This window comes from Lolium perenne, chromosome 1 (assembly GCF_019359855.2).
Source record: "Lolium perenne isolate Kyuss_39 chromosome 1, Kyuss_2.0, whole genome shotgun sequence".
In the NCBI taxonomy this organism is placed as follows: Eukaryota; Viridiplantae; Streptophyta; class Magnoliopsida; order Poales; family Poaceae; genus Lolium; species Lolium perenne.
In genome coordinates, this window is record NC_067244.2 from 63,979,969 (window position 1) to 64,002,855 (window position 22,887).

The following is a 22,887-nucleotide window of genomic DNA, read 5'->3' on the forward strand; positions in this document are numbered from 1 at the left end:
GAGGGAGTATTAATGCTCGACAGTGAGTTCATGCCTCTCTAATAATCTGGGAGAGTGACAATAACTTCTAAGGATGTAGATGTGCTGTTGCTACTAGGGAGAAAACAACAATGCTTTATCTAAGAATAATTCTATTATTTACTTTACACACTTTGCTTAATGCAATAATCTATTGCTTGCAACTTAATACTAAAAGGGGTGCGGACGCTAACCAGAAGGTGGATTATTAGTTATAGACGCAGTTGGATTACAATCTATGTATCATGTTGTAATGCCCAAATAAATCTCATAGTAATCATCTTGTCATGTATGATCTTTATCTCGTCAATTACCCAGCTGTAATTTGTTTACCCAGCATTTTATTTATCTTTAATGGAGAGACACCTCTAGTGAACTGTGGACCCCAGTCCTTTCTTTTACACTGATAAATTCATCTACTGCAAATACCTATTCTGTTTACTTACTGCAAGCACTGTTCTATTTATTTTACTGCAAACAAACATCTCTTTCCACACTATACGGTCAATCCTTTGTTTCCAGCAAAACCGGTGAGACCGACAACCTCACTATAAGTTGGGGCAAAATATTTTGGTTGTGTTGTGTGCATGTTCCACGTTGTTGCTGATGCCGTTAGTGCGCCCTGCCAAAACTCAGCTAGCAACAACTTCAGAAGTGATTTCTTTCTCCTACTGGTCGATTAAATCTTGATTCTTTACTGAGAAAAAACTTGCTATTGTGCTTATTATACCTTCCTCTTGGGGTTCCCCAACGGCAAGCTCTGCACTCATGAGTGAAATTTTTACAAAGCTGCCAAGCGGGGCCTTGGTCTTGGTCTAGTCTACCAAGCACTAACTACAATACTACATATAAGGAAAAATAATATAATCTCCTTCCAATCAGTAAAGTTTGATTAAGTATATAAGAAAAATATCAGCGTTTGTAATAGTAAATCGATATTATTAGGACCACCCTGAAATGTAATTTCATATAGCATTCATTTGGTATTGTTCGTATTGACATTTTTTTATATAGCACTCAAACTTTATAAAGAGAATTTACAAATATTTTTGCATATGAACCTATTATGAAAATACATAAATACGAATTTTGAAATGTAAAAGATTTCCTAAAAACCCTCGTGTATACCTGAACATTCTATTCTTTGTTTGCACACAATTTTTCAGAAAAAAATTATATATCATGTGTAAACAAGATACACATTGTCCCGTGAATAGTCTTATTGGAGCATGAAAGTTTATCTTTTTACAGGGGACATAGTAAATAATTCTTCCTCAAAAACTGGTGTACAAACTTAGAATACCCAGATGTATATGTGATTATTATTTTTCCTTTTCAACATTTTATTAAAACATATATTTTCAAATAATGGGTTCATAAACCGGGAGCCAAATTAAATTTCCGCGTAAATCTCGTTCCTTGTCATTCCTTTCTCTCCAAGAATTTTGCAACAAGTTATTATAAAAAGGAAAATGGAGCTTGGAACTTTCCATCTGACCTGCTCAACGGACAGAGCGCTTCCCGCCGCACATCGAGACTCGGAGTCAGGTCTACCTGGCACTGGCAGGTTGGCCCCACGCCAGCCTCGTCCCGGTCCCGGCCCGACGTGTGATACAGACCAAACCAAACCAAAGCTGGCCTCGCATCGCATCGCTGATACGTCACCACCGTCCACCGGGGAAGGCCGTCCTGCCTCCTCCTCCTCCTCCTCTCGCCTCCTCCAAATCGATCGAGAGGAACCCTAGCCTCACGAATGGAGGACTCGAACAGCGCCGAGATCGACCCGCCGCCGGCGCCGCCGGCGGTCCACCGGCGCCCGCCGCGCCCTCGCAGAGGCGACGTCACCCCCGAGGGCTTCGTGGCCGCGCTTCGCCGCCGGCTCAGCTCCGGCGCCGCGGTGGCCGCGCGCGCCAGCTTCGCGGCGGACTCCGGGGACGAGTCCGGCCCCGCCGAGCCCTCCTCGTCGCACCGCCGCGCCGGCTCAGGCGGGGACGCCTCGTCCGCCGGCGCCGGCGGAGGAGGCGGGAGCGGAAGCGGAAGCGGCGCGGACTTCACCGCGTTCAGCTTCCGCGCGGCTTCGCCTGTCCACCGGAAGGCCAAGGAGAGCCCCCTGAGCTCCGACGCCATCTTCAAGCAGGTGATCGAGCTCCTCCCCATTTTGTTCGCTGGACACAGCTGTTCGTTTAAATGCTTAGCGCTCCATCGGCTGCTCTGTATTTCTTTTCTGGGTTCCATAAGTTTATGGGTGTCACGTATAGTTCAGGCGGTTCCATGTGCCTGTGTTGAAAGGTGTTGTTAATTTCAGGTCGCTGACGTGCGACAAGCCACAAATCTAGTAGTACTAGTATGATTGTTGGAAACTAGCTCACGGAACCACGTGATTAGTGCGGTTAGTACTTGCATGATTTGTGTAGAGGTGGAGTTTGTTGAGATGCTCACCAGAACGCATCATATATATTAGTGCCTTAGGTAACTCAGAACGCATGCTGAAATGGGACGGACAGAACTATCCTTTTCGCCAATTATCTCTGTCTGAGCTGCATTTTATGATGGGATGTCATAGCTTCTAGCTGCTAGAGCCTCTGTTCCCTGATATTTTTCTTTGTCATTTATAACAGAGTCACGCAGGCCTTTTCAACCTATGTATTGTTGTTCTGGTTGCAGTGAATGGAAGGCTTATTATCGAGAACTTAATGAAGGTTCTTATCTGCCTTTTCTCATCTGGAAAAATACATACCATTCCCTTAACTACTTCATACACATAAAGCATTTGTGTAGTCTTTTTTACTCCTGATTCTGTTTGCAGTATGGCTTATTAATACGAACTGGATTTTGGTTTAACTCCAAATCATTTCGAGATTGGCCACTTCTAATGTGCTGGTAATGTTCAGCTCTGCTATAGTGTGTGCCACCCTGCTTGTTTAATAATGCGTTCTCTTCGTTTTTATGATATCTTATTCTTCCAGCCTTACTCTGCCGGCCTTCCCCCTGGGTGCATTTGCAGTTGAGAAGTTGGCGTTCCGTAACGATATTACTGACGCTGTAAGCTTAGACCCTCTTAACTCGTGTACTATACATTTTGTATTTTTGTTACTGATACTCTGTATTCTGAAAAACAGTTTATGGAGTTGTCCATTTATTATATTATGTATCTTGGTTTCTCTTGCGCCATCTAATTTCTTCATAGTTTTGTACGCCGTACCAGCTAAACACCGATTTTGTGTTCATTTTTTTGCAGGTTGCTACCTTAGTCCATGTCATTCTTATAACTGCTGAAATTGTATATCCAGTCCTTGTCATTCTTATGTAAGGACATGCTCATGCACCTCTTTGAATATGTGGTGGATTATGTATTTTGTTGATCAAGTGATATTTTCATATTTTTTTGTCAAGAATTGTATATCATTGTTTTGCATTGTCCTAATACCACATCCTGCACTTGGTTTAGGTGTGATTCAGCGGTTGTATCTGGATTTTTGTTGATGTTCATTGCCTGCATTGTTTGTCTGAAGCTTGTATCTTTTGCACATACAAACCATGACATAAGGCGATTAACCATAAGCGATAAGAAGGTATGTTTCCATCATTATCCCTTTCTTTTATGTGACATTCTTCTCATTTCGCTTACAGATATATCCGAACTGTTACCCAGCACTATTATAATCCTACACCGTATATGAATGAACCAAGATTTATGTCGAAAGTATTGTCATCCCCCCTCTTTACTATTCCACTTAATTTCTGGGATGATGCATGCTGTAGCAACAGTAATTAATGACAAGGCAAATGACCACATGGGAGAGGGGGTTGTGGGGGAGGTAAAAGGAAAATTTGTTCAAAGTTATCTCCAAATGGTTGACATGTATTTTGGGACGAAATTAAATGATAGTTATATTGGAACAAATTAGATGACCTACTCTGATAGTGCTTCAGTTTGAAAATGATATAGGCTATGCATTCTACGGTTCTACCCAAGGGCCCTACATAAATGTCTTACTTAATGGATTTGTTTTTTCAGTTCCTATAATATTCACGAAATACTATTTCTGTTCCCGTACTCTTTTTCTGTGCAGTCTTTTTATTTTGGCTATATTGCTATCTTTTTAATCTTTGTTTTGCATCACAATAATTTGCCATCTATTAGGTTGATAATGCATTCAGCACAGCTGACATGGATAATTTACAAGCTCCAACTTTGGGGAGTCTAATATACTTCATGATGGCTCCAACATTATGCTACCAGGTATTTTAATGATTGGCAATTCCAATTCAGTCGTGCAAAGCCCAACTTCTGAAAGGGGGCTATTCTGATTTGATGTTTTGATGATCCCGCCACCCCCATATTCATGTTGTATTTGGTGAAGAGGAAGCACCACACATTGTTTCTTATACATTTTCTTGCCTAGTATACCATATCAGTTTCCTCTTTTTTTTTAAACAATATCACCGTACTCTCCTACATAATCTCGAACGGGAAACGTTTCTCTACAGAGACTATGATACAAAATCTGAAGTTCACATGCTTGTTAGCTGGACTCCCGTGGCTGCTTACGTGGCAGCGGAAGGGCAGAGTAGGTGGAATTCCACGACGGCCTTCGCAGTCGGGTATGTGGTGGAGTCGCAGGACACCGGCTGCGGCCTTCGCGGTCAATGTGTGGTGTTAATGGTGATCTTGGTCGACGAATGGTGTTAATGACGATCTTGGTGGAAGAAATGGCATTAGTTCCTGCGAGTTTGCAGCAGAATCCTCCAACAACTAGCCAATTTACGTTGCTAAGACTACCCACAATGGGAGTATCATAGGTAGTATCATGCATTCCATGCATGCAAAATGCTGATGTGGCAGTGCAATTAAGGATGAGAGAGAGTGTACTAGTATCATAGGTAGATACCGTATCATAGCGCATACTACTAGAAAAAATAATGTCAAGTAAATCTTGTACACATATTATATTGAGATTCTACAAAACAATTAATATATGGATACTATGATACTAGTATATGATACCATGCATTGTGGAGATAGTAACATGTAGTAGTATCATAAGCATGATACTTCTATATGATACTATGCATTGTGACTAGTCTAAATACAATGCTAGGCAAACAGGTCACAATATTCTAAATACTCTAAAAAAATTTGTTATGTCAAAACTGTAGTATCTTGTGCCTACCGGATTAAATACTGTAGTTTTGAAATACTTTGACAAGAGAATATGTAGCCATAGGCTGCGTTATGGTGATAAATAGCGATTGCTCCAAACCTTCTAAAAGTGCTTCCTGCGACCTGCCCTGCTTGACCCTGTTTTGAAAATGAGCTATGCTCTTCTATGCGCTCCTGTGGTTCGCAAGAAGGAAAAGGGACTTCGAACAGGTTCTTATGTGCAACATATCGTCTTGTCGGTGGTACTTCTCTGTTTCCACCTGAAACTGCTTGCAGGCCTTATAGAAAAGTGGCTTTGCAGTGGATTATGATAATCCAGCCTATCCAACCAGCTTTTTCCTATTTTAGTGTTTGTTTTGACCCACTTTTATCTACTTTTGTGGCTATTCTTTCCACAGAGGATTATAAGTTAAGCACATCACATCACAGTTAAGCGGCCGCAATCTAAGCCTTGGACAATGATATTCCTCTGATCCTTTTCTTGGCTAGTTTTGATTCCAGTTTCGTGTATTTACATATTTAATATGTACATTTCACGTAGTCATCAACAACCGAACTTCTTACTGGAAATCTTCATATACAACGTCTACCTGGAGGCTCGTCTTGCTGGAAACCTTCATATACAATGTCAACCTAGAGGTCTCGAGTTAATTATCTTTGAGAGATAAACTCTAGTCAGTATTCGGTTTCATTTGTCAGTTGACTGGCATTGAAAATATTATATGCTCTTATTTGGATTTTTTGTATTATCAAAGATTACCTTGCTGCGAAAGAGAATGTAGCAGATTGTGTGCTGTGAACTAATTGGTAGTATTATTATGCAGCCAAGCTATCCCCGAACTTCATATATTAGAAAAGGGTGGCTGATTCGTCAAATTATTCTGTACTTGATATTTACTGGTGTTCAAGGCTTCATCATTGAGCAAGTAAGTGATTTTATCTTTGTATGTCTCGTAAATATTCAATGTGGTTCTTAATGATTTATTGATCTTTTTGAAATCGCAGTACATAAATCCAATCGTTGTGAACTCTCAACATCCATTGAAGGGAGGACTCCTAAATGCCATAGAGACCGTTCTGAGGCTCTCATTACCAAATGTTTACTTGTGGCTTTGCATGTTCTACTGCTTTTTCCATCTCTGGTAAATTCCTATTTCTTGGCATCAAGTGGATAGTTTAATCGCAGGAAATTGCAGGATGCAAGTCTTTGTTCTTAAATTTACACTAGAGATTATCCGCCGTATGAAAATAGTATCTCTTAACACTCTTAACAGTGCAGAATTACAGTTTATACTTTCTTGTATTATACAGGTTAAATATACTTGCTGAGATTCTTCGTTTTGGTGACCGTGAATTCTACAAAGATTGGTGGAATGCAAAAACAATTGATGAGGTGAAATACAAGAGTTTTTCAAGCTAGTCCTGATATTCTCTCCTCTCACCAACAGACCTAATGTTGTGTATAATGTTTACTTCTGTTGCATGTGTTTATGTACTCGGATGGTATTAGTATTGGAGAAAATGGAACATGGTATGCTTCTCTTTTCTCTACCATGTTACTTTCTTGCAACCTTCTGGCAATTAGAGACCATATTTCTCCATAAGCTTGCATTTTTTTCCAAGGAGTTACAATGTTAGAATGTTTATCTTATTCAAAGAAACAGCATGAGAATATGACAAACTCAAATGAAACTGTTTCGACAAGAACAGCACATTTTCTATGATTAAACTTTACCAAATTTCATGTAGGTGAAGGAGTGGCAAATACCTCGAATTTTATTGATTTATGTTATATTGCTTGCTGTTTCTCCACTAATTTGTTTATTTGTTTTTAACTATTTTTTATTTATGTCTGCATTCACAGCCTGTGCATAAATGGGTTGTTCGCCATATATATTTTCCTTGCATGCGCAGTGGTATATCAAAGGTAAACTGCTAGCTGTTAGACTACTAAGCTCTTCATGCTTTGGACATAGTTTAAGCTGGGTCCTTTGTGCTGTTTTTCTTGCAGGAAGTTGCTGTCTTTGTATCATTTTTTGTATCTGCCGTGCTCCATGAGGTAAAACATGCCCCTTTCTTTGCGCAGGCACTTCATATATCCACACCAGTTATTTAGCTCTCTTTTCCCCTCTTTTGATCCAAGTTGGTTCTGAGCTTATAATAATAAAATGTTGCAGTTGTGTGGTTACGTCATTTTTTAATGTTGTTAAATAAAAAGTTGCTAGTTGGCCTGTTTTGATTAACTCATGATGCCTTATCTTAATTAATGTACACCAGTTATGTGTTGCTGTCCCCTGCCGAATTGTCAAGTTCTGGGCATTCTTAGGGATCATGCTGCAGGTATGTCAAAAATTACTGCTGAATGGATGATGTGCCATCTCATTCACTTCATTGATTAGTATGTTGCTACTTTCTAAGTAAAAATGTGTCTGCTTTTGAGGATCATCTTGCATTTTGTATATATGTGGAAATTTATTTGTAAGCAGGATGGATGGGCCCATCCTGTTATACCATCTGAGACAATGAACTTTGCTTATTCCATATCCTTTCCTCCCTTGTTACCAGATCCCTCTTATCATATTGACATCATACCTGAAGAGCAAATTCAGAGATACAATGGTTAGCCATCTTTACCATGTTTGTACTAAAAGGATATATACTTTGATGTTAGACCAGTTCTAATTTGTGCCACCTTCAACAGGCCGGCAACATGATATTCTGGTTCTTTTTCTGCATCTACGGACAGCCTATGTGCGTTCTCCTGTACTACCATGATGTGATGAATAGGATTGGGAAGACGGGATAGAAGAACACATATCGCTCTTCCTGTTTATGGCAAAAGGATGTTACGACATGGAGCTGCATAATTTCCAACACTGGCATACATCCTTCCAGTCTTTCTTGGAAAATACAGTGCATAATTTTACCATGTTTTGTGGCGGGTGGTTGCAGGCTTGTGACTGTACATAAGCTTCAGTCTATGATATAGAATCCTGCCTAATTGCTGGCGTGGCGGTGATAATTTTTTGTAGAGATGGAAGCTTTATTATCCCTGGCCTGTGCGTTACATATGCATACGGCCTTAATTATTTTACCGTGTATCACAAATTGTTAGGAAGCGTCCCCGTGCCCTTAGGGTAATTTGTTAATAAAAAATAATTACATTTGTTTCTCTTGAATAGAAGAGGCAACTGATGATGTAGTATTTTTTGTTTTTGTTTTGTACAGATGTATCTAGACACAAATACATGTATCTAGAAAAAGTTCAGACTATTAATATTGTTGCCGTAAGGTGATTGTGGGGCAATCAAAATAAGGTACTATTAATATCTTTTTTCTCGAAAAGAGACGATGAAAAGTGGAGTATTTATTTCTCGTAGTTATTGTAGTAGCAGAAACCATGATTCTACTATAGAATAAAGGTGCTACAGATGAAACGTTATAATCGGGAAATTTCTTTTAAATTGCAGCCCATGTACATTTCAAAACTGGGGTTAAGAGAGATTGCTGCCTGTGTACCTCTAAAAAACACCGACGAAGAATTATACGCTGTTGAAAAGTGATATAAAAGAGATGACCGTGTTAACCAAGTTGTGGTACAGCAAGCGTTTTGCCTGTACGAGTCTCATATTCTGTATAGAGCTCTGTCTATGTAAATTGCATTATAGAGTGTATTAGTGTATTTTAAACTTGGAATGAATCAATGTCTAGCCTGTAATTTTTTAATTTTTTTCGCGAAAACGCAAAAGCATTGTGTTTCGATGCATTGATAGAAAGAAGGTTATATGTACAAGTTCCCCAGAGGACGAACACCCCGTCTTAGAGCATCTCTAACAGAGCCTGTAAAAAGCCCAAAACCGAAAAATAACCGCCAGTTTACGGGTTCGGGCTGAAAAAGGGCGCCGATCAGTGACCGTAAACGAGCTAAAACTGAAAATATTTTTTCGGGCTGCGTTCGGTTCGCTCCGTCAGCCTGTATTTGTAGAGGTCGAAAAGTCGAACCGAAGGCTAAACTAAATTCCTAGTGACGTTTTGGCGGGCTGATTCTTCAGCTCCGAAGAGTGCGGTTTTGTCGGAGGAGTTCCGGAATAGGACCAAAATCCGGCAAAATCCGGCCAGGGCGATGCGGGTCCGGCGCCGGCGACGGCCAACGACGGCGTGGCGGCGGCGGGGCCGGTGCGAGGCCGACGCCAAGGGGCAGCGGCTGGGCGGCGCGGGTCCGGCGACGACCGCACGGGGGCCAGGCCGGCGGCGACGCACGGCCGGCGCGGGGGCGGCGCGGGGGCGGCGCGGGGGCGGCGCGGGGGCGGGAGGGAGGATGGCGCCGAGGCGGTGGGAGGCGCACGACCACGCAGCGGCGGCAGGGGGGCGGCGCGGGTGCAGCGGCTGGGCGGCGCGGGGGCAACACCAGGCCGCGCGAGGCACAGGAAGAAGAAGGAAAAGGGAAAAGGAAAAAAAGACTAACATGTGGGTCCAATAGCATATTTAGGAATATGCTTTTTTACAGTTTTAGTTTACGGGTTCTGATCTGCGCCGGCACTTTTTCGACCCGTAAACGCGAGTTCAGTGGCCTGAACTCGCGTTTTACGGTTTGCATTTTTACGGGCTCTGTTAGAGATGCTCTTACAACTCACCTAAGAAAAAGATCCTATTCTAGGGGAGGAGCTGGCGAACACCCCATTGCCGTGCTTCAGAAATAATGTCGTTGAACAAGGACGCCACCGACGGACGCGCGCTGTCGAGACTGCAACATTACGGTGTTTCCAAATCTACCATGCCGTAAGCATGATTATCGACGAGGTGTCTTTGCACAACTGGCGTGGGGCGGACCGCACCACCAGCGACCGCCACTCCGCGAAGTCGCCCTCAACTGTGGGAGAACCTGAGGTGAATCGCATCCACGAGAGGACCTCATACCAGAATATCCTGGAGAACGAGCACCCAGGTGCGTCATGGTTTCCACCGATTGGTCACAGAGTGGGCATCTAGGCGCATGTGGTAAACCACGCCGCACCAGTCTCTCGCCCGTTCAACATCTGTCCAGGCAGGCCAGCCAGATGAAGAACTTCATCCTCGGTGGTGCCCAGGATTTCCAATTCAACCTCCAGGATCCTGAGATGATGGCCCCTGGAAGAGGGTGTCATAGAAGGAACAAGAGGTGTATTTCCATTCGTCGTCCAGCGCCAAATCAACCGATCTTGGTCCGTAGATAGCTGTATGTCTCCGAGTCTACCCCATAACTGCACGTACTACCAAAGTGTGAGGGCACTTGGCGCACCAGCGATGTCGGGGACCCAAGCGCGTTCAACCAACGCTTCATGTACCGTACGCACCTTCCTGCGGCGCTTAGGTACTAGCGCGTAGATCTCAGGCGCCATTTCCTTGATGGACCTACCATCCAACCATCTGTCCTCCCAGAAGAGGGAGGATTCCCCATTGCCGACCAACATCGAGGTGGAGGCCGCAAAGGCATCCAGCTCTACCTTGGAGAACTGCATATCGAGCCCGCGCCATGGTCGCAAGGGATCTGTACGCATCCTCCAAATCCAACACACCCTCAGGCTGATCGTGGTGCGTGCCAGATCGGGGATCCCTAGCCCCCTAACCGCAGCGGCCGACACACCCTCGCCTAGTTAACATGGCAGTGGCCACCATTGGTGTCTGCCCTGCCAGCCCATAGGAACCCGCGCAGGATCTTGTTAACCTGTTTTAGCATTTTCTTGTCGAGGCCTAGCACCATCAGCTGGTGCAAATGGATAGCAGCGAGAACCGCGCGTATCAGCGCCAAACTCCCTGCCCTCGGCATCATGGATGCCCGCCAGGTAGGGAGTTTGTTAGCTAGCCTGTCCACCGAAGGCTGGAAGGACGCAGCCGTTAGTCTCCTGATGGAGAGTGGGATACCTAGGTACTTGACCGGGAACTGCGCCAGTTGGCACTCCATGAGCCCAACGGCGCCAGCGGCCTCCTCACCCGAACACGCAATTGGGGAGACTGAGCATTTGGCGAAGTTAGTGTGTAGCCCTGATGCCTTCCCAAAGAGCTCCAGAATGCCGCAGACGGCACACAGTTTCATATCATCTAGGTGGCAGAAGATCACCACATCATCTGCATACAACGACACTGACGTCACCAGGTCCTGCCGAGCCAAGCGTCTCAGGATGCCAAACTCAATTGCCTTAGCTAGCATCCTATTAAGCGAGTCCATCATTAAGATGAACAGTGATGGGGACAAGGGGTCCCCCTGTCGCAGGCCCCTCCTATGCTAGATGGGGGGGGGGGGGGGGGGGGCGTGGCTCGCCGTTGAGCATCACCCTAGTGCTTGCCGTGGATAGCAGGATGGACACAAGCTCGCGGATTCTTGGGCCAAACCCGATCCCATGAGGAACCAACCACGATACGGAGTCAAACGCGCGAGCTATATCCAACTTGAGCATCGCCCTTGTTCCTTCCGTCGGTGCAAGAATCTAGTTGTCTGCTGGACCAACATAAAGTTGTCATGGATGCACCGCCTGCGAATGAACGCGCATTGGTTACGATCCACCAGCGACTCCATCCTAGGGGCCAGTCGAGAAGCCAACGTCTTAGCCACCAGCTTAGCGAAGATGTTGATACGACTAATCGGCCTATAGTCACCCAGCGCCATCGCATCCGGGCGCTTACTGTTGTGGGTATACTTTATGGGTGTATCAACGGCAGTGCCTAGATCCGGCAAGCCTGGGTGGCCCACAGACGGTGATGAGGCGTGTGGCCCATCGGGCGGCCCAGTTGCTGTAGATCCTGAAGGATGAAGTCCAGCCCAGGAACAGGAAGCCGGATCCCAACCGACCTACGAAGGAGGCCGGATCCGTGAAGGCCCATGAGGTATCCGGATCCAGCACGTTCTTGGAGGAAGGCGGATCCTTGACGTACACGGCAAGATATTGTACTGTAGTTAGGCAACTTGTATTCTGGCTAGGACTCTCCATGTAAACCCTAGATCCGTGCGCCTTTATAAGCCGGATCCCGAGAGCCCTAGAGGCAGAACCACAACTCATTGTAACAACGCGAAAGCGCCCAGATAATTCCAGACAAGCAGCAGTAGGCCTTGCCCTCGTGCAGGTGGTCCGAAGCTGGGTAAATCGCGTACCACCGTCCCGAGGACTCTCCGCCCAATGGCCCATACTTCTTCTCCCCTCCATGAGGATCCCTCCTCTGGAGTAGCGTCGAATAGGCAACGACAGTTGGCGCCCACCGTGGGGCATGCGGCGTTTGGAGGCCGGAACCGAGAGGGTTCTACCTTCGGAGGCATCGGCGACACCATCGCTGTGGGGCACGTCAAGTACGCCGGGAACTTTCCGATCGTCCCTGAGGATGAGTGCTGAATTCCGGCTAAGACAAACCCCGTCAAGCTCTCCATCATCCCGATCGGCGGGATACACCTCTTCATCGGCGAGACCGTCGATTCCGACGGAAACGCCCTGGTAAGTAACGCTGACGCGACCGCTGCAAAGCAGGACGCCGTCGCGAAGATCCGATCTGAGAGGCAGGAACTTTCCAAGGAAGATTCCGCCTTAGATCTGGAAAAATCAAAGCCCACCCAATCCGCCCCTGAGCAGGAAATAAAGGTGGAAGACCGATGCAGATCCGCCTGGGTCTCCCAAGTGTTAGAAAAGCAAAGGTTCCACTTCGTGCATTTCCTCGCACATACCGCTGGAACCGCTCTTCCTCAGGAAGAAGCTGGGCCCGTGCAGGATGAGGCTGCCGGAGCCGGCGACGCTCCGGAACAACAGGAAGTTGTCGGAGACAGCGACGCCCCGAAACAGCCAGAGGATGCCGGAGAGGCAGAGGAATCAATCTTGGGCAGCCTCAGCCCAATCTCCGACGACGCCTCCTCCATGGACACGGAAGAATACAACTGCCTCACTAAGGAGTTGGAGGATGAAGAGGCAGCTGAGGCGGAATCTGCTCCTCGTAAGCAGGTTCTTGCGACCTTAGCAGCGCTGGATCAGCAGGAATCGGCAGATGAGCACACCACTTCCGACCCACAGCCATCCGATGCAGGATCTCCGCTATCGCGGGAACGACCGCATAAGGAAGTCCTGTCCCCAGAAGAACTGGTGGCGCAGGCAGGCATGGACGCAATCGCACACTCGGAGATCCTCAACAAACCTATAACTCCCAACGACGCCGCAGATCCGGAGGCTCTAGAGGCCAAAAGGCAGGAGATGCTGGCAACAGCCCAGAAATTCGCCAGAACCGCAGCGGTAATGCTGGACGAGAGGAAAGAAGCCGCACACTTCGTGGAAAATTTCCACCAGCGAGAACGTGAGGTTGACGAACAACTGGTAAAAGTCAAGGAGCTCCAACAACACTGGAAAGACAAGGTCACCGAGCTTCAGCAGGAGGTCAATCAAATCAGGTGGGAAGCTATACCTCCCCGCAAGATCACCTTCGCGACCCCCACTGAGCAACAGCCATTCACAACTCCAAAAGACAACATGAAAAAGGCTGCGGAGATCTTGCAAAAGAAGGACAAAGAGATCGATATCGACTACGTCCGAACGCTCGTTGCTTCAGCTATGAAGCAGCAGAGCAAGGCAGATACTTCGCGCAGATTGGAATCCAACCCGGATCACTGTATATCTACCGCGCAGAAGGACGCCCATGACAACCGTAACATCGATGACGAATCGCGCACCGGATTATCGGAGCGCCGAAGAAAAACAAGGGAATACCCAAATCCGATCCCCATACAGTCAAAGACGCCTCCGTCAGATCCGAAGAAGGGAAAGGATGCAATGTACGCTGGTAGGAACAAGTACCGGAACCCGTCACCTCCACCTAACGGATATCCGCGTCCCCCACCTCCTCGCCGCCGTAGTCCAGTCGGAAACACTAGGCCCCATGGGGCCGGTGGAATCAATATCCGCGACAACATGCCGCCGCCGAGGACCAGGGAGCGTACGCCGGAACCCCGCCGGAACAACGATCGTGAACCTGAGCCCAGAAGGAGCCGGAACAATGATCGCGAACTGAGCCCAGGAGGAGTCGGAACATGGAACACGAGCCGGAACCCCGCCGAAGCCGGAACGACGGAGGCGACTATCACCAAGGTGAGGGTAGCCACCGAAGCCGGAGCGAGCCACGGGAAGAACGCCGGGATTCCGAGGGCGGAAGCAAAAAATCTTACAGGCCCCCTCGCAGGTCTCCCTCACCACCACCAAGTGGAGGAGGTGGAGGCGGAGGTGGAGGCCGGAGATCTCGCTCTCGCTCAAAAACCCCTGGTGGCGGCCCACGCGATGCCCGGGAACGCCTCAACGAGTACATAACTGACTACATCGGCCCAAAGTGCTTTGGCAGGATGATTCGAGAGGAACCAAAGCCAAGGATGAACCTCAAGCTACCCGGAAACCTGAAGGATTATGATGGCACGGAAAGGCCGGATAGCTGGATTGAGGATTACTACAATGCAGTAACCTTCGCCGGTGGAAACCCTAACATCGCCTGCCGCATGCTCCAGTTGTACCTTGTAGGTCCAGCCCGGATCTGGCTCAGTGACCTCGAGAAAAACTCCATCTTTTGCTGGTTCGACCTGAAGAACGCATTTGAGAAGCACTTCAGGGGCACCTACAAGAGACCTGCCACGACAAGCGACCTACATGCATGTATCCAGAAGAAGGGTGAAACATCAAGGAGTTTCCTCACCCGATGGTTGCAAACCAGGAACGAGTGCGAGAACGTTCATAACCGCACATCAATGCACGCCTTTATTGGTGGACTGCAGAGAGGAGGACTGCTGCGGCACAAGCTAACTTGCTTGGTCAATGCAAACAAACTGACTTTGGATGACATGATCACCATCGCCAGTGATCACACCGCCGCCGCCGACGAAGCAGGCAGAGATCTCGCAGCTACAGCAATTCCCCTGCATCAGCAAAAGAAGAACCGTGACAACGGCAGCAGCAGCGGCACCAAGCGGAAAAACCACCCTGATGACCAGAGAAGTGGAGGATCCGACTTGATCGCCATGACTTTCCAGCGCGGAGGCCAAGGAGGCGGAAGAGGCCGCGGCCGCAGAGGCGGAGCTGGAAGGGGCCAGCAGCGTAGTGATGAGGTCACCGCTGCCGGAACCCGCGCTCCCCAATCTTACGAAGAATACAGAGACATGTCCCGCCTGGCCCATTTGGATCCGGCTACAGGGAAGTCCACTCATACCAACCGCAACTGCAAGTGGGTCAACGATCTCAAATCTGACCCGGAAGCAGGATACAAGCGAGCCCGAAAGCACCGCCCACGTGGCAAAGGAGGCAAGGGCAAGAACAAGGAGGAAGATAGTTCCGAGGCGATGGATGAGGATGATGCTTCACCGGATCCCAAAGTCGGATCCGCAGCTAAACCCAACCCCTTCGATAAAAAGAGTGCGGACGCATACCACACCTTCCTTGGAACCCCAACAGTTAGTGCAAGCAAATCAGCTCTCCGGATCCTGAACGCCACAGTTCCAGCTGTGCCGCAGTATGTCAGGTGGTCGGAAACTCCGTGTACGTTTGATAGGAAGGATCACCCCACTGTCATTCCGAAAGAGTGCTATGCCTTGGTTGTGAGTCCCCGCATTGACGGGTATGACTTCTCCAAGTGCCTCATGGATGGCGGAGCCAGCTTGAACATCATGTACCTGGAGACTCTGGAGCGGATGAACCTTACCATGGAACAACTCAAACACATCACCACTGAGTTTCATGGTGTGGTTCCGGGTAAAAAGGCAAATTCCCTTGGCAGCATCAGACTTCCCGTGGCCTTCGGCGATGCCAATAATTTCCGCGAAGAGATGATCACGTTTGAGGTCGTGCCTTTCAAGAGCTCCTACCATGTCATCTTCGGCAGGCCCACCTACCACAAGTTTCACGCAAGAGCGTGCTACATCTACAACAAGCTCAAGATTCCGGGTCCCATGGGTATGATCACCGTATCCGGAGACTAGAAGAAGGCTCACGAGTGCGAGTTAGGCGAAGCAGCCTTCGCAGAGTCTGTGCTATCTGGAGAGGAGCTGCAAGGCTACAGAGCCGCGGTGGATCCGCAAGAAATGCACACCACCAAGAAGCAGATCTCCGAACAGAAAACCTCGTTCAAGGCCGCGATAGAGACCAAGAAGATCGACTTCAAGGAAGGAGATCCCACCAAGCAGGTCTCGGTCGGAGCCAACATGGACCCCAAATAGGAAGACGCGCTCGTCGAGTTCCTCCGCGCTAACATGGATATCTTTGCATGGCAGCCTTCTTACATGTCCGGAGTACCTAGGGAACTCGCCGAGCACTACCTCAACATAAATCCGGGGGCTAAACCGGTGAAGCAAGCTATGCGACGCTTTGGAGATAAGAAGCGCCGCGCCATAGGAATGGAACTAGCAAAGTTACTAGAGGCAGGTTTTGTAATAGAAGTTATCCGTACTGATTGGGTCGCAAACCCCGTCCTTGTACCCTAAAAGAACACTGAAATACTAAGAATGTGCATCGATTACTCCGGCTTGAATAAGCATTGTCCGAAGGATCCGTTCCCCTTGCCGCGCATTGACCAAGTCATTGATTCGATGGCAGGGGCGGAACTTCTGTGTTTTCTTGACGCATATTCTGGGTATCATCAGATCCGGATGAAGAAGTCCGACCAAAAGGCGACCTCGTTCATCACCCCGTTCGGCACTTACTGCTATGTCACCATGCCCTTTGGTTTGAAAAATGCAGGTGCCACCTACCAACGTATGATGCAGCGGTGTCTGAAGGACCAAATTGGTCGGAATGTACACGCTTACGTCGACGACATCGCGGTCATGACCCGGAAAGGATCCGACTTGATCAGCGACCTCACAGAAACCTTTGAGAATCTCCGACGGTACAAGATGATGTTGAATCCGCTGAAGTGCGTCTTTGGCGTTCCAGCCGGAAAACTCCTTGGCTTCATTCTCTCTCACAGGGGCATTGAGGTTAACCCGGAGAAAATCAAGGCAATCCTGTGCATCAAAAGTCCAACTTGTCTCAAAGATGTGCAGCGACTAACCGGTTGCGTTGCGGCAATTAGCAGGTTCGTTAGCCATCTTGGCGAGAAGGCGCTACCTTTGTACAAACTGCTGAAGAAAACAGATAAATTTGTCTGGGACGACGCAGCAGATGCAACACTTCAGGGGTTGAAGGAAATTCTCACCTCCCCGCCTATCCTAGTAGCTCTAGAAGAGTCAGAGCCCATTCTCCTTTATCTGGCAGCCTCCAACAAAGTCATCAGCCTCATCATCGTGGTGGAACGAAAGGAAGAAGGTCACGAGTATGGAGTCCAAAGGCCAGTCTATTACATTAGCGAGATACTGACGGAATCCAAGCAAAGATATCCTCACTTTCAGAAGCTAGCCTATGGCGTGTTCCTAGGTAGTAGGAAGCTGAGACACTACTTCCAAGAGCACCCAGTAACAGTTGTGAGCAAAGCTCCGCTGTCGATGATTCTCAACAACGTTGACGCAACAGGACGCACAACAAAATGGGGCATCGAATTATCCGCCTTCGACATCAATTACAAAGCCAGGACTGCGGTTAAATCCCAGATCTTGGCAGACTTCATCGCAGATTGGACAGAAGCTCCGGATGCAAATCTGGAGCCAGAACCAGAAACATGGGTCATGCACTTCGATGGATCTAAGCAGCATCAAGGCTCAGGAGCTGGAGTCACCCTGAAGTCCCCTACCAGAGAAGAGCTGCAATACGTTCTGCAGATTCACTTCGAAGCTACAAACAACATGGCGGAATACGAGGCTCTACTACACGGTCTGTGCATCGCTAAGGAAATCGGGATCAAGCACATCATATGCTGCGGAGATTCCGACCTGGTGGCACAACAAGTAGCCGGAACCTGGAACGCCTGAAACTCCGTTATGGCGGCTTACAGAGACGAAGTTGATGAGACCGCCAAATGTTTCCTCGGATACGAAGTCAAGTACGTCAGGAGAGACGATAATAAAGTGGCAGACATGCTATCCAAGCTCGGATCCGGCAGGAAACCAATTCCGCCTGGCATCTTCCTGGAGCACTTACGGATACCCTCGGTAAAGGGCGCTAACCCGGAAAACCCAGATCTGGCAGTATCTCCGGCTAGTGAAGTGATGGCTATCATTCCGGCCTGGACATAGCCATTCCTGGACTACCTCATTGATCGAAAGTTGCCAGAGGACGAGGTCCTCGCACGACAGATCGTAAGACGAGCAAGATCCTACACAATAGTTGATGGACAGCTCTACAAACGAAGTGCAACTGGAGTATTTCTCAAATGCGTCTCCAATCAAGATGGCATTGAAATCCTCAGGGAGATCCACGCAGGGGATTGCGGGCATCATGCCGCCCCCAGGTCCCTCGTTGCCAAAGCCTTTCGGCTCGGATTTTACTGACTCACAGCTAAAGAAGACGCTGATAAGCTGGTAAAAACTTGTCGAGGTTGTCAGTACTACGCTACTCAACCAAACGCTCCAGCCCAAGAGCTGAAGACCATCCCTATCACCTGGCCATTTGCGGTCTGGGGGCTCGATATGGTTGGAAAATTAAAGAAATCATCTCCTGGCGGTTTTGAGTACCTCCTGGTCGCTGTTGACAAGTTCAGCAAATGGATCGAGGCAAAGCCAGTGAGAAAAGCCGATGGTGCTACGGCACTAAAATTTGTTTGCAGCCTCATGACGAGATTCGGCATCCCACACAGCATAATCACAGACAATGACACGAACTTCGCACAAGGAGAATTAAAGGATTACTGTCATGACGTAGGGATCCGGCTTGACCTCGCATCTGTGGCTCACCCACAATCCAACGGTCAGGTCGAAAGAGCCAACGGCCTCATACTATCCGGAATTAAACCACGCCTTGAAGAACCACTGCGACGCGCAGCCGGAGCTTGGGCTGATGAGTTAGACTCTGTTCTGTGGAGTCTGAGGACCACCCCAAACAGGTCAACCGGATTTACTCCGTTCTTTCTGGTATATGGATCCGAAGCCGTGCTCCCCTCCGACATCATCCATGATTCGCCGCGAGTCTCCGCCTACGATGAAGAAACTGCTGACGAGGCTCGACAGCTTTCTGTGGACCTGATCGAAGAAGCTCGGAATTTAGCTAACCAACGCTCCACCATCTACCAGCAGAAGCTCCGACGCTATCATAGCCGCCGAGTTCGGAATCGCTCATTCATGGCCGGAGACCTAGTCCTCCGCCTTCGTCAGGTGAAAGACCACAAGTTGCAATCTCCATGGGAAGGACCTTTTGTTATCAGCAAAGTGCTTCACAACGGATCGTATTACCTCATCGATTTCCGAGAGTTAAAAGACAGACCTGCTAACTGGTACCGGAAACACAAGCGAGAGGATCCGGATGACATTTATGATGAAACAGACCGTCCCTAGAATATAGCACAGCTACGTCCTTTCCACACTTAGCAAAATTCGCATTACATACCTTGTAATATTTATAATACATGATCAATGAAATAAAGCATTTGGTTCACTCTTTGAGTCTTTTACCTCCTTTACTTGTTCATTTTTGGATCGTGTATGTTTTCCGACTAAAACCGCAGAGCTGGATCTTTCCGCCTAGGCGTGTATGAAAGTTGTGATTTTTTCAAAATCGTCCTTTAGGACGTGAGTTTAAGTTTTTTGGCGGAAATGCTTTTCGTTGCGAACTCATGGATTCCTGGTAGCGACTTCCGGCACCTACACTGGGGGCTTGTTTCCGCGGTTATTGACGGATCGCCATTGGGCTTCGTCGCCGCTGGCGAGCATCTCCGGTTAACGGTCCTCCGGCTCGTGGAAGGTCAAATGAGCAAGCCGGAAAACATAAAACCAGCACTTGCTTTCAACAAACGAAACATGCAAATATAAAAACGGATAGCAAGATAAGTTTTTTCCGCCCATGCATACGTGTTTCGTCCCTAGCTACTTAAGAATTTAAGTTATATTACAAACCCTCTAGGGGCCAAAATGATGCATTGTCTTTCTTCCCGCAGGAACAAGTTTTTTACTTCTCCTTAGCCGGAGAAGCCTCGCCCTTGTCGTCACCCTTGGGATCTTCTTCTTCATTGCCCTTGGCCGGAGAGGAAACATCATCATCTTTCTCTTCATCGTCTTTAGCCAGAGACGTGGCGCCGCCTTTGTCCTTGGAACCTGTCCAGGTGTACTAGCTTCCGGATTGAGCAGGTCGGGCTTCCGCCTCGCGTTTCTTATGGAGCTCTTCTTCAAGAGGTTCGTCGGCAGGAAGAACCACCTTGTCATAAAATTCATCGTGACAGATTCTCCGGGCGATGCGGGTGTCATAGCCACTAACTGCGTCCAGTAGCGCATTTACATCCGCCTGGCTCAACGTAACGCGACGCAGCAGGGCAATATTCTTATAAAGCTCATAATGCAGAGCTTGTTGTTCCTGAAAATACAACAGAGTAGGAGTAAATTTCGGATTTTATACAAGTAAGTCCTTCCGAAGCATTGTGCCGGAAGTTTTTTTCCGACATAATGCTTGGGGGCTACTGCGGCTTTTTACTTTTTTCTCTTCGGTTAAAGTTTTTTCTAAGTATTTAGGTGCTAACTATTAACTAGTTTCCGCCTATATACTTGGGGGATACTGGGGAGTACCTTTTGCTTGCAGAGGAGCTTGTCGAGAAACTGGCCAACTCCCTTCTTGAAGTCCTGAATTTCCGAAGATTCGGTATCAGGCTTTCCCCAGGCATTGCTCATCATGGCGTTGAGCAGGTCTTGTTCAAGATCCCACTTCTCCGCCTCGGTGAGCTTGTTAAAAAACTTTGTCGCATAGGCCTTGGGAGTGGAGGTAAGATCAGCCGGATCTCCGAAGTTCTTCGGAAAAATGACGATATCGCTGGCCGCAGCTTCAGCTTTTCCCGTAGAGTTGACCTCCGCCTCCTCTCGGCTCTCAACTTCAGCCTCTTTGGGGGTAGAGCCTTTGGCTCCGAAGTTCTCCCCGCCCACTTTCTCGGTGCTAACCGGGATTATCTCCGGTGGAGTATCGGTGGCTGGAGGGGGAGATTGCTCTGCTTGAGGAGGAGATGGCTGGGGAGCAGCATGGAAGGTGCTTGGCGGAACTGGCGTTGCGAGACCAATAGCCGGAGACTTCTTCATATACTTGGTGATGGGCTCTTGAACATTGGTCCGTGCGGAGGTGGTGCTCGGGTTTCTACAAACAGGTAAAAGGAAATAGATGAGCAACAAGTTTGTCAAAAAAAAAAAAAGACGCACCATACTCGGAAACTTACGCGGTGGTGGCGCCAGGACTGTTGGGGCGCGATCGCTTTCCTGTTGTTGCCAGCAGCTTGATACGTTCAAGCTCCGCCTTCTTGGAATTCAGCGGAGGTGGCTTCGTGACCTTGGGCTTCTTGGCGGAGGCCTCGCCGCTAGCACCGGCTTCGGAGGCGGAAGCTTTGGCGCGGGGACGATTTGAAGGACGAGGAGCAGCCTTGCGGGGCACGTGCTCTTCATCCTCGTCGTCGTCCGCCGGATCCTCCTCCGCCGCATCGCCACTGACGGGAACTCGAAGTATGTTGCGCAAGTCTTCCTCCGCCAAAGTATCGAGCTGAGAGGAAGATTCAAGAGTAAGTTAGAACACTTCAAAAAGTATGAGAAGTTGAAGAATATGACAAAGGAGCAAGTGCTTACCGGAGGACACTGGTTGTTTGTGTTGATGTCTTTAATCAGCTCCGGGAACGGTTGCCCCCGGCCGATCTTCACAAGCGTCTTGAATCTCCTCTTGAGAGAATCCGCAGGGAGATCATGGCGCGTTACTCGGAGAAGGTCGTCCGCCCCGGTGTACTCGCACATTAAAGTGCGTTGTATCGTAGAGGCTGGATCCTCCGAGAAAACCAGCTGAGGGTCAGCTGAGCTCCGGTCAGCCCGTCGTGGACTAACCAAGATATTCTCCGCGCAGCCTTCTCCAAAATCGGAGTTTGGGTGAGCGTAGGGATGAAGCTCCAGCTCGCGAGTTCTTCTGGAGGTTGGTTCTTGAACTTGGGCAGTCCTTCGTGGATTTTCGGAACTGAAATGTTCTTCTCGTAAAACCATCCGGCGTTCCAGTATCGGACGGATTCGTGGGAGTCATGAGGCGGATACATGCGGCCAGGCCGGAGCATAAAGGTCATGCTCCCGCAGTTTACCATGGCCTTATCCTTTGTTTCCTTCTTCACCCGGAAAAAGAATTGCCATAGCCGGACATCTGGTCGGATTCCGAGATGCCCTTCGCAGAGAGTTGCGAAGTTGGAAAGAAGGAGATATGAATTTGGGCATATGTTGTGGGGTTGGAGTCCGTATGTGTTGAGGATGGAGAGGAAGAATTCCGAACAGGGGAGCGACAGACCCCGCTCGACCCAAGCCTTGGTCATGACCCTTTCGTCCGCATCCGGCTTGGGGACGTCGGAGTCGCGCATAAAACTCCAATGAGAGGAGATCATGCCCTCGTTCTGGAGCTCTCTCAGCTCCGCGTCGGTAGTTTCACAAGGCCACCACTGACCCCTTTCACCTTCGCGGATCCGGGCTTTGGAGGCCTTCTTGTTTTCCACCTCCTGAACTTTGGCTGCCATCCTAGCTTGTCCTTCGAGTTCTTCTCGGAATTCTTTGGCGGTAGGGATCCGGACTAGTGCAGTGCTGGAAGAGGCGGAGAACGGTTGAGCTAGCCTGATGTCGGAAACAAATGGTGGCAAGAATTCAATGG

At 48.3% G+C, this 22,887-nt stretch overlaps 1 protein-coding gene across 1 annotated transcript; it reads left to right on the forward strand.

The window, feature by feature from the left end:
- Positions 1-1,698: 1,698 nt before the first annotated feature.
- LOC127295532 (diacylglycerol O-acyltransferase 1-1) lies at positions 1,699-8,498 on the forward strand. Its single transcript, XM_051325500.2, has 16 exons — positions 1,699-2,155; positions 2,637-2,717; positions 2,825-2,898; positions 2,985-3,060; positions 3,257-3,324; positions 3,467-3,590; positions 4,163-4,261; positions 6,007-6,108; positions 6,188-6,324; positions 6,494-6,575; positions 6,693-6,713; positions 7,047-7,109; positions 7,194-7,241; positions 7,460-7,522; positions 7,748-7,801; positions 7,884-8,498. Exons 1-16 carry the CDS (start codon positions 1,772-1,774, stop codon positions 7,986-7,988), a joined length of 1,581 nt encoding a protein of 526 aa, XP_051181460.1. The 5' UTR covers positions 1,699-1,771; the 3' UTR covers positions 7,989-8,498.
- The last annotated feature ends 14,389 nt before the right edge of the window (positions 8,499-22,887 follow it).